Raw genomic sequence first — 11,669 nt, 5'->3', positions numbered from 1 at the left:
TCGCACCGGCCCGGTGCTGGACATCGCAGCCAGTTCACAGGAGGAGCTGAAGGACTGGGTGGTGAAGATTCGTGAGGTCACCATGACCTCTGAAGCCAAGGTCAGCTCCGAGACCCTCTGCAGTAACACAATAAAACTGACCGTCTCCACCCGTTACTAAACCTCTGCTGAGCTTTCTTGGATGCTAACCCTCTTAGCTGCCACCCCCCTTTTTGAACATAGACATGAAAGTGCACTATTCAAACATAAACCGTTATAATTCATGAACGCTTTTGAATACAGACCTAAGGTTGGTCTCTTTTAAAAAAGAAGACAATCAGCAGATTATTGCAGGAGTGAAATCATTAAAAAAAATTAAAGTATAAAAAAGTTATTCAAGTTTAAGTTTACTGTAAAGAAAATGTACTGTACTATTTTTATTTTGGTATAGTTCAAATCCAAAATTGATATAAACTTAAAGACATGTGTCTAAATAAGTTGTGTTCCAAATTTGAAGTTGATATAAAAAAAAAAATCGAGGTTCCTATGCAATTTTGTTTAGGCGTTATACAACAAATAGCCAACCAAACGCCATTAAATTTTTTTTATTTTCTAACTTCATCAGAAAATAGACTCGGACCTTTCCAACGATGTGTATTTTGTCAAGATTATAAAAAGTTTTGATTCTAAAAGACCGTAATACATTTTGTAATCCGACAAACTTGTGCTTGTGATCAAGTTTATCCTAAATTCATGCGGTTTCCTTCTTGTTTTGTTTTCTGACACCGACTATATAAAGATGTTTGATATGACTGATTATTGGTTCTCCGTCTTGTAAATCATGTGATCAAATGTATGCAGTTTCCTCAGAATGTGTTTTGCCTTTGGACACGTAGACTGTATGGCAGTGTTAATGACTGATGATTATTTGTTCTCCGTCAGCTTGAGGAGGGTAAAATGATGGAAAGAAGAAAGAAGATTGCTCTAGAGCTGTCAGATCTGGTCATCTACTGCCGACCGGTTCCTTTCGATGAAGACAGTAAGATATGCGACAGTTTTAAAACTCAAACTCACTGATTCCTCAAAGACCTCCTTTCATATCTTAACCAGAATTAACTAATCATTAACTAAAACCATTAAAAAAAACTTTGTGAAATAAAACAAACATTAACGAAAATTTAAAAAAGTATACAAAAAAATGAGATAACACAAGTTTAAGGTGAAGTACTAAAGTAAATTAAATCTAAACATGTAGAATGTGTCTAAAATGTAAAGAAAACTGCACACATTTAAAAACACAACAAAATTACTCAAACTGAAAATGAAAACAGCAAGTATAAAAATAAAATCAAATTTAAAATATTATCAGAAACTAACAGTACATCAGTGCTACTAAAATAATAAAGTGGTCCTAATTCACTTTTTGATAGCTAAGGCTGGGCCATATAGTTAAAGTATATCGCATTATTTTTCACATTTTGAAATGTTTGTTTGTATGCTCATTAATAATAACCGAATTAGAAGATCATTATTTCTTTGCTTTAATAATTCTGACCAAAACTAAATTCTAAAATGAGGTTAAAATAGTACAAAGTTGACAATAATGAACTCTCTAAATTAGCACAATGTTATTTTTATATGCACAAACTATTGCTTCGCAAAGTTTGCATATATCAGTAAAAATGCTATGTTTAATATGTTAATGTTAAATCTCAGTTTTGAATTGAGTCATTAACATGGTCAGTTTATACTGATTCATGAAAATAATCATTCAGTACTTAAGGCTGATGCTTTAATAGCTTGGATTTAAACTTAACACTTTCATTCTTTCAAGGGGTTACACAGTTAGTCTAGATGCTCTCTAGAAAACCTAATGGCCAAATAAACTCTATTCAAATCAGATATTCGTTATATTTATAAATGACTTTGAACGTGTTTTACTTGAAACTTAACGTAGACGTTGTATCAAAACTTGACCACTTTATATAAAATCCGACCAGCTATCATTATTGAATGGCTCATGACTTCAGGACATTTTCCAAAATGTGTCCCTGCAGCACAAAAGCAGTGTTAAGTAGCTGGGGTATATTTGTAGCAATAGCCAACAATACATTGTATGGGTCAAAATTATAGATTTTTCTTTTATGCCAAAAATCATTAGGATATTAAGTAAAGATCAAGTTCCATGAAGATCTTTTGTAAATTTCCTACTGTAAATATATCAAAACTTAATTTTTGATTAGTAATATGCATTGCTAAGAAATTCATTCGGACAACTTTAAAGATGATTTTCTCAATATTTAGATTTTTTTGCACCCTCAGATTCCAACAAATAGTTGTATCTCGGCCAAATATTGTCCTATCCTAACAAACCATACATCAATGGAAAGCTTATTTATTCAGCTTTCAGGTGATGCATACATCTCAATTTCAAAAAATGGACACTTATGACTGGTTTTGTGGTCCTGGGTCACAAATCTCTTGAGTGCCTTACTACAACTGTTTTATTTTGTTTGTTTGTTTCATTCTCATAGCGACATGCTCTGCCCAAAGTTAAATGTAATATATTGACACGGTAAAGTGACTTTCTCCCAACTAGCTGCAGCACATTTTCCCATGGTGCTCTATTGCTTTAACACAGTTTTTCCCAACCTTGTTCCTGTAGACAATACACATTTTGGGTGTCTCGTATCTGACCCATCCGTGTCAGGTCTTGTAGTCTCTATTAACACACTGATGATCTGAATCAGGTGTGCTTGATCAGGAAGAGTGTGTGTGTCTCCAAGAACAGGGTTGGGAAACACTGCTTTAATATGAAAGGCCATGTAGCTCCTTAACACAAATGCTGAAAGCCTCTTCGGTCTCTCACAGAAATCGGGACGGAGCGGGCCTGTTTCCGGGACATGTCCTCGTTCCCCGAGACCAAAGCGGAGAAGTATGTGAACCGCATCAAAGGAAAGAAGTTCCTGCAGTACAACCGGCTGCAGCTCTCGCGGATCTACCCTCGCGGTCAGCGCCTGGACTCGTCCAACTATGACCCGTTACCCATGTGGCTGTGTGGCAGTCAGCTGGTGGCCCTTAACTTCCAGACCGCAGGTGAGCACAGACTCTCGCTGGAAAAATAAACCGTTGAGAAAACTCTCTTGATGCACTAAGACTTTTGAGTTCTCTCATCAATAGTGTTTTACAGTAGTTCTCCTCAGTAAAGATGCTTTGTTTGGCCAATGTAAATTTTAGGGCTGGTACAATAAATCGATGCATCGCGAATCGAGAAACTATTCCGCATCGATTCTGAGATTTTCCAAAGGCATCGCGATTCTCTCTTGAATCGATTCTGAGCTTAGTTTTTAACAGCAGATGGCACTGCGTGCTTTAGAAATAGCTGTATTCTGCTTGCTTCCAGTTCCTTAAGACACGGACCACTTGAACCTAAAATAATCATTCATAAAGTTCGAAAAGGTTGAAGCGAATTATTATGTTCACAGTGGGCTGTGTTTACATTAATCTCACATAAAAGCATGAAAGCCGATGTGCAAGTAGTACATGTAACCACTTACATTACTCAGCCGAACGCGCAAGCGCTCTTCTTCGTGAGCATTTGAGTGTGCGGTTAAAAACTAGCCTGGAGCGCCATCTGCTGTTAAAAACTAGCCTAAAACTAGCCTGGAGCGCCATCTGCTGTTAAAAACTAGCCTAAAACTAGCCTGGAGCGCCATCTGCTGTTAAAAACTAGCCTAAAACTAACCTGGAGCGCCATCTGCTGTTAAAAACTAGCCTAAAACTAACCTGGAGCGCCATCTGCTGTTAAAAACTAGCCTAAAACTAACCTGGAGCGCCATCTGCTGTTAAAAACTAAGCTCAGAATCGATTCCAGAGAGAATCACGATGCATTCCGAAAATCTCAGAATTGATCCACGAATCGCGATGCAGTAAATTAATTTGTTCATGCAATGCTGATTGTCTTATTGTGCTGATAGATTGTCACAGCAATTGAATGTGTAAACTGTCACCATGTTACCGATTTTGTTTATTTACGAACAGGTTTCCCAATGGTCATGGAATTTCTGGAATATCATGGAATTTTAAAAAGGTCTATTCCAGACATTGAAAGTCAGGGAATTTTATTTATTTTTTGTCCAAGTCATGCAATATCAGGGATTTTTGTTTGTCGCTTTAAAATTTTAGTTTCCGTTTATCAAAATGTAAATTTTCTGTACCATTTTTTTTTTATCGCGTTTTTTTCAAACGTTTGCCTATTGTTATGGTTAGGCTATTTTTCAGTGCCATTTTATTCCCCTCACGCTCATCCCTCAAAGTCAAAGGCAGTCATCAGGCTGTACCTGTTAACTAAGGCAACCATGCCGGGAAAATGTACATTTCAAGAGCTTTGCCTAAAAAAATGACCACTTCAAAGACTGGGTGTTTAAAACAGATGACAGAAAAGCTACATGAAAAGTTTGTAAAACTACTATCGAGCTATCAAATATGGGAGAGGGAGCGGCCTGTTTTTCCGTTCATTATAGGTCATGGAAATTCAGCTTTTTAGTCAGTGAAAGTCAGGGAATTTGGCTTGGCGTGAGAACCCTGTACGAATGATAAACCTTAATGGATAACTCGGTCTAATATGTAGACAATATTGTCTTTGCTTGTAAAACAACTCACAAGACTAAGATATCCAGGAAATGGATATAAGTGGTTGAGCATACTCTAGGCCTCGAAACTAGACGCTCGAACCTCAAGAACGGTGGCAATCAGCAAATGTTAAAAAGATGAGCTCTTTACATCACAGTACAACAAATGACAAACCAACAACAAAAAAGTTTAAATGAAGTCAGCAAACAGCAAAACAATAACCCTATAACAGTAACTGCATGATTTATTCAATGCAATGCATGCTGGGAACTCACAAAGCCTTAACATTTCAACAATATGAAATTCATTGTTCAGACAGCTGTGTTTGACTAGTTGAGGACAACATTTGGGGTAATTCTGTTGGTCTGACAAGGGTTTTTATGTAGTTTCATTTATTTTCGTCTATTCGAGAAGGTTTGTAGATTTCTCTCGCTCCTGTCCTCTTGTTCCTCTGTCGTCCTGTCGTTTAACAGAGCGATCGTTTCTCTGCAGATAAGCCCATGCAGATGAATCAGGCGCTCTTCATGCTGAACGGCAGGAGCGGTTACGTGCTGCAGCCGCCCATCATGAGAGACGACAGCTTCGACCCGTTTGACCGGCACTCTCTGAGAGGACTGGAGCCCATCACGCTCTGCATAGAGGTACACATGCACTACAGCGGACTACAGCTCAAGCGTTTCACACGGAGCGCCGAGGAACGGTGCTTTAACATGGAGCGCAAACCCATTGATCGCCTAATTCACTATTAAAATAATGCTGTAAATAAGAATCTGAAAAGAAAGAAGCTTCAAATAAATATGTTAACGTGCGTGAATAAATCCAACCACCTCTATAGATTTAAGTTGCACTTTCCATAATCCGTGACCGACAGAGGAGCGTCTTGGTGGCAGGGATTTAAAACTTTAACAAGACTCAAATTTACACAGGCAGAGTGAAAGACTGGATTTTTTCGATCAGGTAGGGTACAAGTGATTTCAAAACATTTCAGCCGGTTTATATATATATATTATGTATATATTATTTATCTCGTATAAGATGCATTTGGTTGAGTTGCGCTGCAGTAAAGCACTGCATTATAGTATTATACGGGGATTATCTCTTCAGCGCACAGAGCGAGCAGGACAAACAACAATGCAGAATATTAATAACTATGACTGGGACTGTCATATACATAACATTATAATGAGAACACTATTATAATAAAACGTGGTGAATTTTTAGAGTTTAGTTGCTGTGTTTCTGCACGTTGTTGCGTGAAGAACGCATCCACAAAAGCACGTATGTGGTGCGTATTTTTATTTTTCATGTTAACGGATAAATAAACCGTGCACACGGTTGCTGTCTATTTTTGTTGCGCTGCAAGCACTGAATTAAAGAGACAGCACATTGTTTGCAGTAAATATGAACATGGATTGACACGGAAATTTAGTAATTACACTATAAATGCATATTATTAAAGTCTACTGTGTTTCACAGTCAACACACATGGATTTTTGGATAGGTTTAAAGGGAAAGAGCACTTTTAAATAAACAAAGCAATAATAGATGGCACTCGTGGAGGTAGGAAAACAAAGTACTTTATTAACTGTAGGATTGAGCAACTTAATATATAAATCTAGAAGTAAATACAAAAGTGAAAAGCATTTAATAATGTGTTGCTTATATTTATTGTGTTTAAACATGCCAGTGAAAGACTGTATTACTGTACTGTGTAAAAACAAAAAGAATCGCAATGCTGAAAAACATTTTCAGTGACAATGTTTGGATTTGAACTCAAAATAATGGATAAATGTTGTGTTTTTGGTAAACAGCCACGGATCAGTAGCGGACTCCTGTGTGAAAGCTGCTTCTCCTCTCACAAGAGTCACCTAAGAGGGGAATTCCCCCCATTTTCAAAAATGAAATTCAGGCCCTGAATAAATGTCTAAAAATCCTGATTGGAGTATCACTATAAATAGTTATAAATGATAAAAAAGAAGGCTTTAAAAAGATCGGTATCAGTGATCGATATAGGCAGATACTGCTTTCTGTGATCGGCCTCAACAATCCTGATCGGAGCACCCCTAATCAAAACATAAAACATTATTTTTGTAACTGCGAGGTGTCCGTTACACATTTTCCCTGTGTGTTAACGTAATTAAGTCGACTATCGCACACTGGTGTGGACCAAACAACCGTACCGAGACCCAGCTGAAGAGGTGGTCTCGGTCCGCTTCCAAACAAACTCTGGTACGGTTAGTGAATATGACCCGACCTCGATCTGACCAAATTGCAGAAATCACGCTCCTAAACAGACAGCTTGAACATGTAGTGCCAGTTTTTTGCATTTCATTCACTTGTTTTTAAACCACAATGCTTAAAAATGCATGCAAATGATGAGTTTTCGTGACCATGGTACACAGCCACATGACGTGAGCGCGCTAAATAGGCTAAAGCTTGCCGTAAAAGTTACCATGACTATGTTGGGGGGAAATAGTACAGAGATATTTTAATTATTTATTAATAATCTAGTGTTTTCTGAGTCGGTGTCGCAAAGATTAAATTGATGATCCTGACTTGGCATCTCATCATTGGACGGGCCTTAAGAAAGAAATGCATCTTTGATTACATAATGAGTTTTTGTTTTGGATTTAAATTATTTCGTTTTGTAGTCATTGGAAGCTTTCTATAGATATAACCATCATGTCTGTAAGGAAAATATTCGCTGAGTTTCGGTTCATTTTTGTGAAGAGCTCCTGTTCAAGACTGAGACGGCAAGGCAAGCGCATCCTATTTGTTTTCTTTATTTTACAAAAGCACAATGTTTTGTTGATATTGTGAATGCACACAAATTAAAGTAGACCATTTACAGTTCCGAAAGATGTATTATTCTTACCTTTATGAGCAAAAATTACGGCGCATTTAATTTGTTTCCACTGATGTCCTGAAGCGCGCTTCAGCTTCCACTCTCCGCAAAACGATTGGATATGCACCTAATAGCGCACATTTATCTAGGTTAAATGTTTAAACTAACATTGTGATGTGCTTTAAGTATTTTATATCTGTAGATTTTATTTTCGGCAAGTCGTAATTACAGCATCCTTTGACATTGTCTCATATGATGCTCATAAGTTTCTTCATATTGCGTTAGTATCTGATAAGACCAAATTAAAAACACCAAAATAAAAATTGCACTACGAAAGATCTCCATGGTTAGCCTGTTTTTGCACTTCCTGTTTTTCCCTGCTTGAAAATTTCTGTCCAATGAATGGATGACCTTAGCACACATGAGGTTTTGTTTACAAAGTTTACAAAAAGGGCAGTGTGAAAGCGAACCACACCAAACATTGTATTTGGTCCGGACCAAAGCAAGCAAACTAGCGGACTTTCCTGGTGTGAATACACAAATTCACTTTGATGTCTTCTTTTGTAATTTTGATTCCTAAAAAATCACTAAAGATTCATATGACTAAAAATTCTAAAAAGATTCTGCAATCTGCTTTAGCAACCAGAAGCCAAACATACAGTTAAAGACATGTACAGGGTTTGGTCTGTGCTTTTGTTCTCCCGAGTGGAAACATCAGCCAATACTGATCATGTGAGGGTGCTAATGAAGGAAACTGAACGTTGGTGTGTTTTAAGGTTTTGGGAGCGCGCCACCTGCCCAAACACGGTCGAGGTATCGTTTGCCCTCTCATCGAGATCGAAGTTTGTGGAGCAGAATATGACAACGCCAAGCAGAGGACTGACTCTGAAGGTGAGGTGCAGATGCAAATCGTTTACAACAACAACACATAAGAACAAACATTGTAGGGGTATGTGGGATCACTAAAAGGTTTACCTGCTTTACTCTCAGCGGACAACGGTCTGAAACCCACCTGGCCCAGAAAACCCTTCCGATTCACCGTGTGCAATCCTTCCTTTGCCTTCCTGCGCTTCGTGGTCTATGAAATCGACATGTTCAACGACCAGAACTTTCTCGCCCAGGCAACGTTCCCCATCAACTGCCTCAAAACAGGTACGGCTCGCAAAAGAATGAACACTTTTGTGCTCTAAATAAATTGGGGTGTCCAGTCCTGCTCCTGGAGGGCCACTATCTTATCAAAACCGGGTCGATATAAAATAGAGGCGGACAGTAGTATTTTTTACTCCGCTTTAAAAGTACTTTTCAATTGTCTGTACTTTATCAGTGTTTTTCTTTAGAAAACTTTACTTCACAACATTCCAAAGTATAATATTGTACTTTTAACTGCACTACGTTTCATATTAAATATCATTTAATTAGTGCGGTCAAACGATAAATCGCGATTAATCGCACCCAAAAACTAATTTTTTGTTTACATAATAAATAAACACTGTGCACATACATATATTATGTATATATAAATACTCACCCATGCAGAATATATTTTGAAAATATTTACAAGTATATACATTTATATTATTCTATTTTATATTATACAGATTTTATATCAAACATATTTTTCTGAAATGTATACATGCATGTGTTTGTATTTATATGTACATAATAAATATACACAGTACATGCACATATTATGTAAACAAACTTTTATTTTGGATGCGATTAATCGTTTGACAGCGCTACATTTACAACGTAATTACATTAGAAATCTATTACTTTCTTACTTTTACTCAAGTAAAAGTAATTCAAAGATTTAAAAAAGTACTACATTTTTAATGTTCTTAAGTATTAAAGGTAAAGCAAACAAACTTTTATTTATGAAATGTAGTGCAGGAAAAAGTATGACACTATGCTTTGGAATGTAGTGAAGTAAAGTTTTCCAAAGAAAAACACTCTGATAAAGTACAGATACTTTTTAAATTTACTTGAGAAAAATAAAAAGTTCACTACTGTCCGCCTATTAAATCGTCTGGTTTAGCGCGATTATGAAAATGCTCTGCGATTATGAAAGCTGTTATGCGCAGCGGCTCTGTGATCAGTAGTAAATGCTGCTCCATCTGAAAGCACGGCGAGTTTGAGTCGCTTAAAACTTGCATTTGAAAAAGCAACATGCGTCAAACATCTTCCCCGAACTTTTATGAACATCTTGGCCAACAAAATACCACATTTAATAACATGTTTTTACTCCAAACTCACTTCATAACATCAGTCGAGAAATAAAATCCTTCTGTGAGATGATGTGGCTTCTTGCACAGAATAAGGCACGCAACATATTTCATAGTATTCTAAGCAGTGATAAAGGCTATGTCGATTAGCATTGCATTATGAATATACTTCATTATAATGAAAATTATAAGAAGAACTCCGATAAACCATATATTGTCGTAGTCCTGTGTTTATTAGTCGTGTTTAATCAATGAAAGCAGTTCAATCTTCTGTTTATTCATGCCCTCTGGCCTTCGGATGGAGCAGTATTTACTACTGATCACAGATCTGTGCTTCACTGACAAGCGTGCGTGTAAAAATCGCAGCTTTTGCCTAATCGTGAATGAAATTTAATTTCAGTTAATCGTCCAGCCCTATTGCAGAGTTGTGGTGCGTTTTAAGTCATGCCGGATAGATCGTATTTACGAGTTGAACGCCCCCATAAAGTCGTTTTTACGAGTGGGAAACTCAAAATGTTCTGTAAGCCGTGAGGAAGCGTTGGGGGTAAACATGTCGGATGCAATGGATGCAGCCAGAGACTATTATTATATATAGATATGCAGCGTCTGTATTGATGGTCAATTTGTTGAAATTAAAATTGTTGTCATGTACAATAAAACTATGTAAGTTACATAAACAAAATATTATATTATATAATCATCATAGAATATATGAAGTTCATTTGCAAAAACAGATAACTCCGTTTTTAAACAGTTTTCAATAATCATGTATTTTTTTCATTGTGCATTCCAGTTAATTTCAATCAAACTGCAACTGGGTTATTTTGATTAGGTAAAAAAATAACAAAAAAATACAGCTAACTAAAACATGATAACATAATAAAAAACATGATTTTTAAAAATAAAAAAACGGAGTTATCTGTTTTTGCAATTAACTCTTCATATAATGATTCAGTTTACATCACCTTCATAAAAACGGAAAAAAGGCAAAAACACGATGCACATTATTTATTCATCATTTTGTGGATGTACAGTTGAAAAAATCGTTGAACTTTATGTAGAAAAGTTAAATCGCCATCCTGTTCCGACCAAAGTGACTTGAATGCACCAGACGCCGTAATTATGACTTTTCAACTCGTAAATATGACTTCCCAGGAGGACTTGAGAGCACCATTTAGCGCTAGTCCTAATAAAACACACCTGAACTAGTTTAGTCAAGGTAGTTAAATAGAAATAATAATGTCCTAATGTCGGTCTGTAGGCTACCGGTCGGTCCCGCTGAAGAACAGCTACAGTGAGGATCTGGAGTTGGCGTCTCTGCTGGTGCACATGGACATCGTCAGAGGAAGGGTGGGTGTCACAGCATGTAGAAACACGCTTTATTCATCGGCTGATATGCTGTGTCGTAATGGCCGGCTGGTTTCTTCTGCAGCATGAGAACGGCGAGATGCTGAGTCCGTTCTCGGCGACGGGGGCCATGGCCATGCAGGTGGGCCGGGAGCGGATGGGGGACACCAGCTCCGTCTCCTCCGCGTCCTCCATGTCCCCCCTGCCCTCGTCTCCGGGCCAGGCGCTGGGATATCGCGGGCGGGAGGGCTCGATCGAGGCCCGCTACCAGTCTCCGCTGGAGGACTTCAGAGTGTCACAGGAGGGGCTGATGGATCACGAGAACAGGAGGTACGCTTGGACTAAAGATGGGGTTAATTGTCAAATTATATGGCACATTAGGGCTGGGCGGTATATCGAGCAGACAGACAGAGCTCATAACTCTGACTAAAATATACATTTTGCTGAAATATTTCTAGTTGGACAATAAATGTGACATATGTAGAACTTTAAACCTACAAGTAAGTGTATTTGTATGATAGCACTAACTGTAAAGTGAAATGGGGTAATAAAAATAGCCTTTTTACTCAATTACTCAGTGCTTTTTTATTATTTTCATTTTTAGTTTAGTAAATGTAACTTCTGCTTTAAAAGCATTTTTGTTT

At 37.4% G+C, this 11,669-nt stretch overlaps 1 protein-coding gene across 1 annotated transcript in view; it reads left to right on the top strand.

Moving 5' to 3' along the window:
- The window catches only part of plcg1 (phospholipase C, gamma 1), an 80,170-nt gene that overhangs the window by 62,150 nt on the left and 6,351 nt on the right, over positions 1 to 11,669 (top strand). The window contains exons 26-33 of the mRNA XM_016240901.1: positions 1 to 100; positions 922 to 1,018; positions 2,851 to 3,075; positions 5,104 to 5,252; positions 8,233 to 8,347; positions 8,447 to 8,608; positions 10,940 to 11,028; positions 11,111 to 11,355. The exon at positions 1 to 100 is cut by the window's left edge and continues 64 nt beyond it. Of these exons, the coding sequence (XP_016096387.1) occupies positions 1 to 100; positions 922 to 1,018; positions 2,851 to 3,075; positions 5,104 to 5,252; positions 8,233 to 8,347; positions 8,447 to 8,608; positions 10,940 to 11,028; positions 11,111 to 11,355 (1,182 nt within the window). The remainder of the gene's footprint in view (positions 101 to 921; positions 1,019 to 2,850; positions 3,076 to 5,103; positions 5,253 to 8,232; positions 8,348 to 8,446; positions 8,609 to 10,939; positions 11,029 to 11,110; positions 11,356 to 11,669) is intronic.

Source organism: Sinocyclocheilus grahami, unplaced genomic scaffold (genome assembly GCF_001515645.1).
Source record: "Sinocyclocheilus grahami isolate Dianchi unplaced genomic scaffold, SAMN03320097.WGS_v1.1 scaffold604.1, whole genome shotgun sequence".
Lineage (NCBI taxonomy): Eukaryota > Metazoa > Chordata > Actinopteri > Cypriniformes > Cyprinidae > Sinocyclocheilus > Sinocyclocheilus grahami.
The sequence above is the reverse complement of the archived record's forward strand: the minus strand, read 5'-3'. Positions and strand labels throughout refer to the sequence as shown.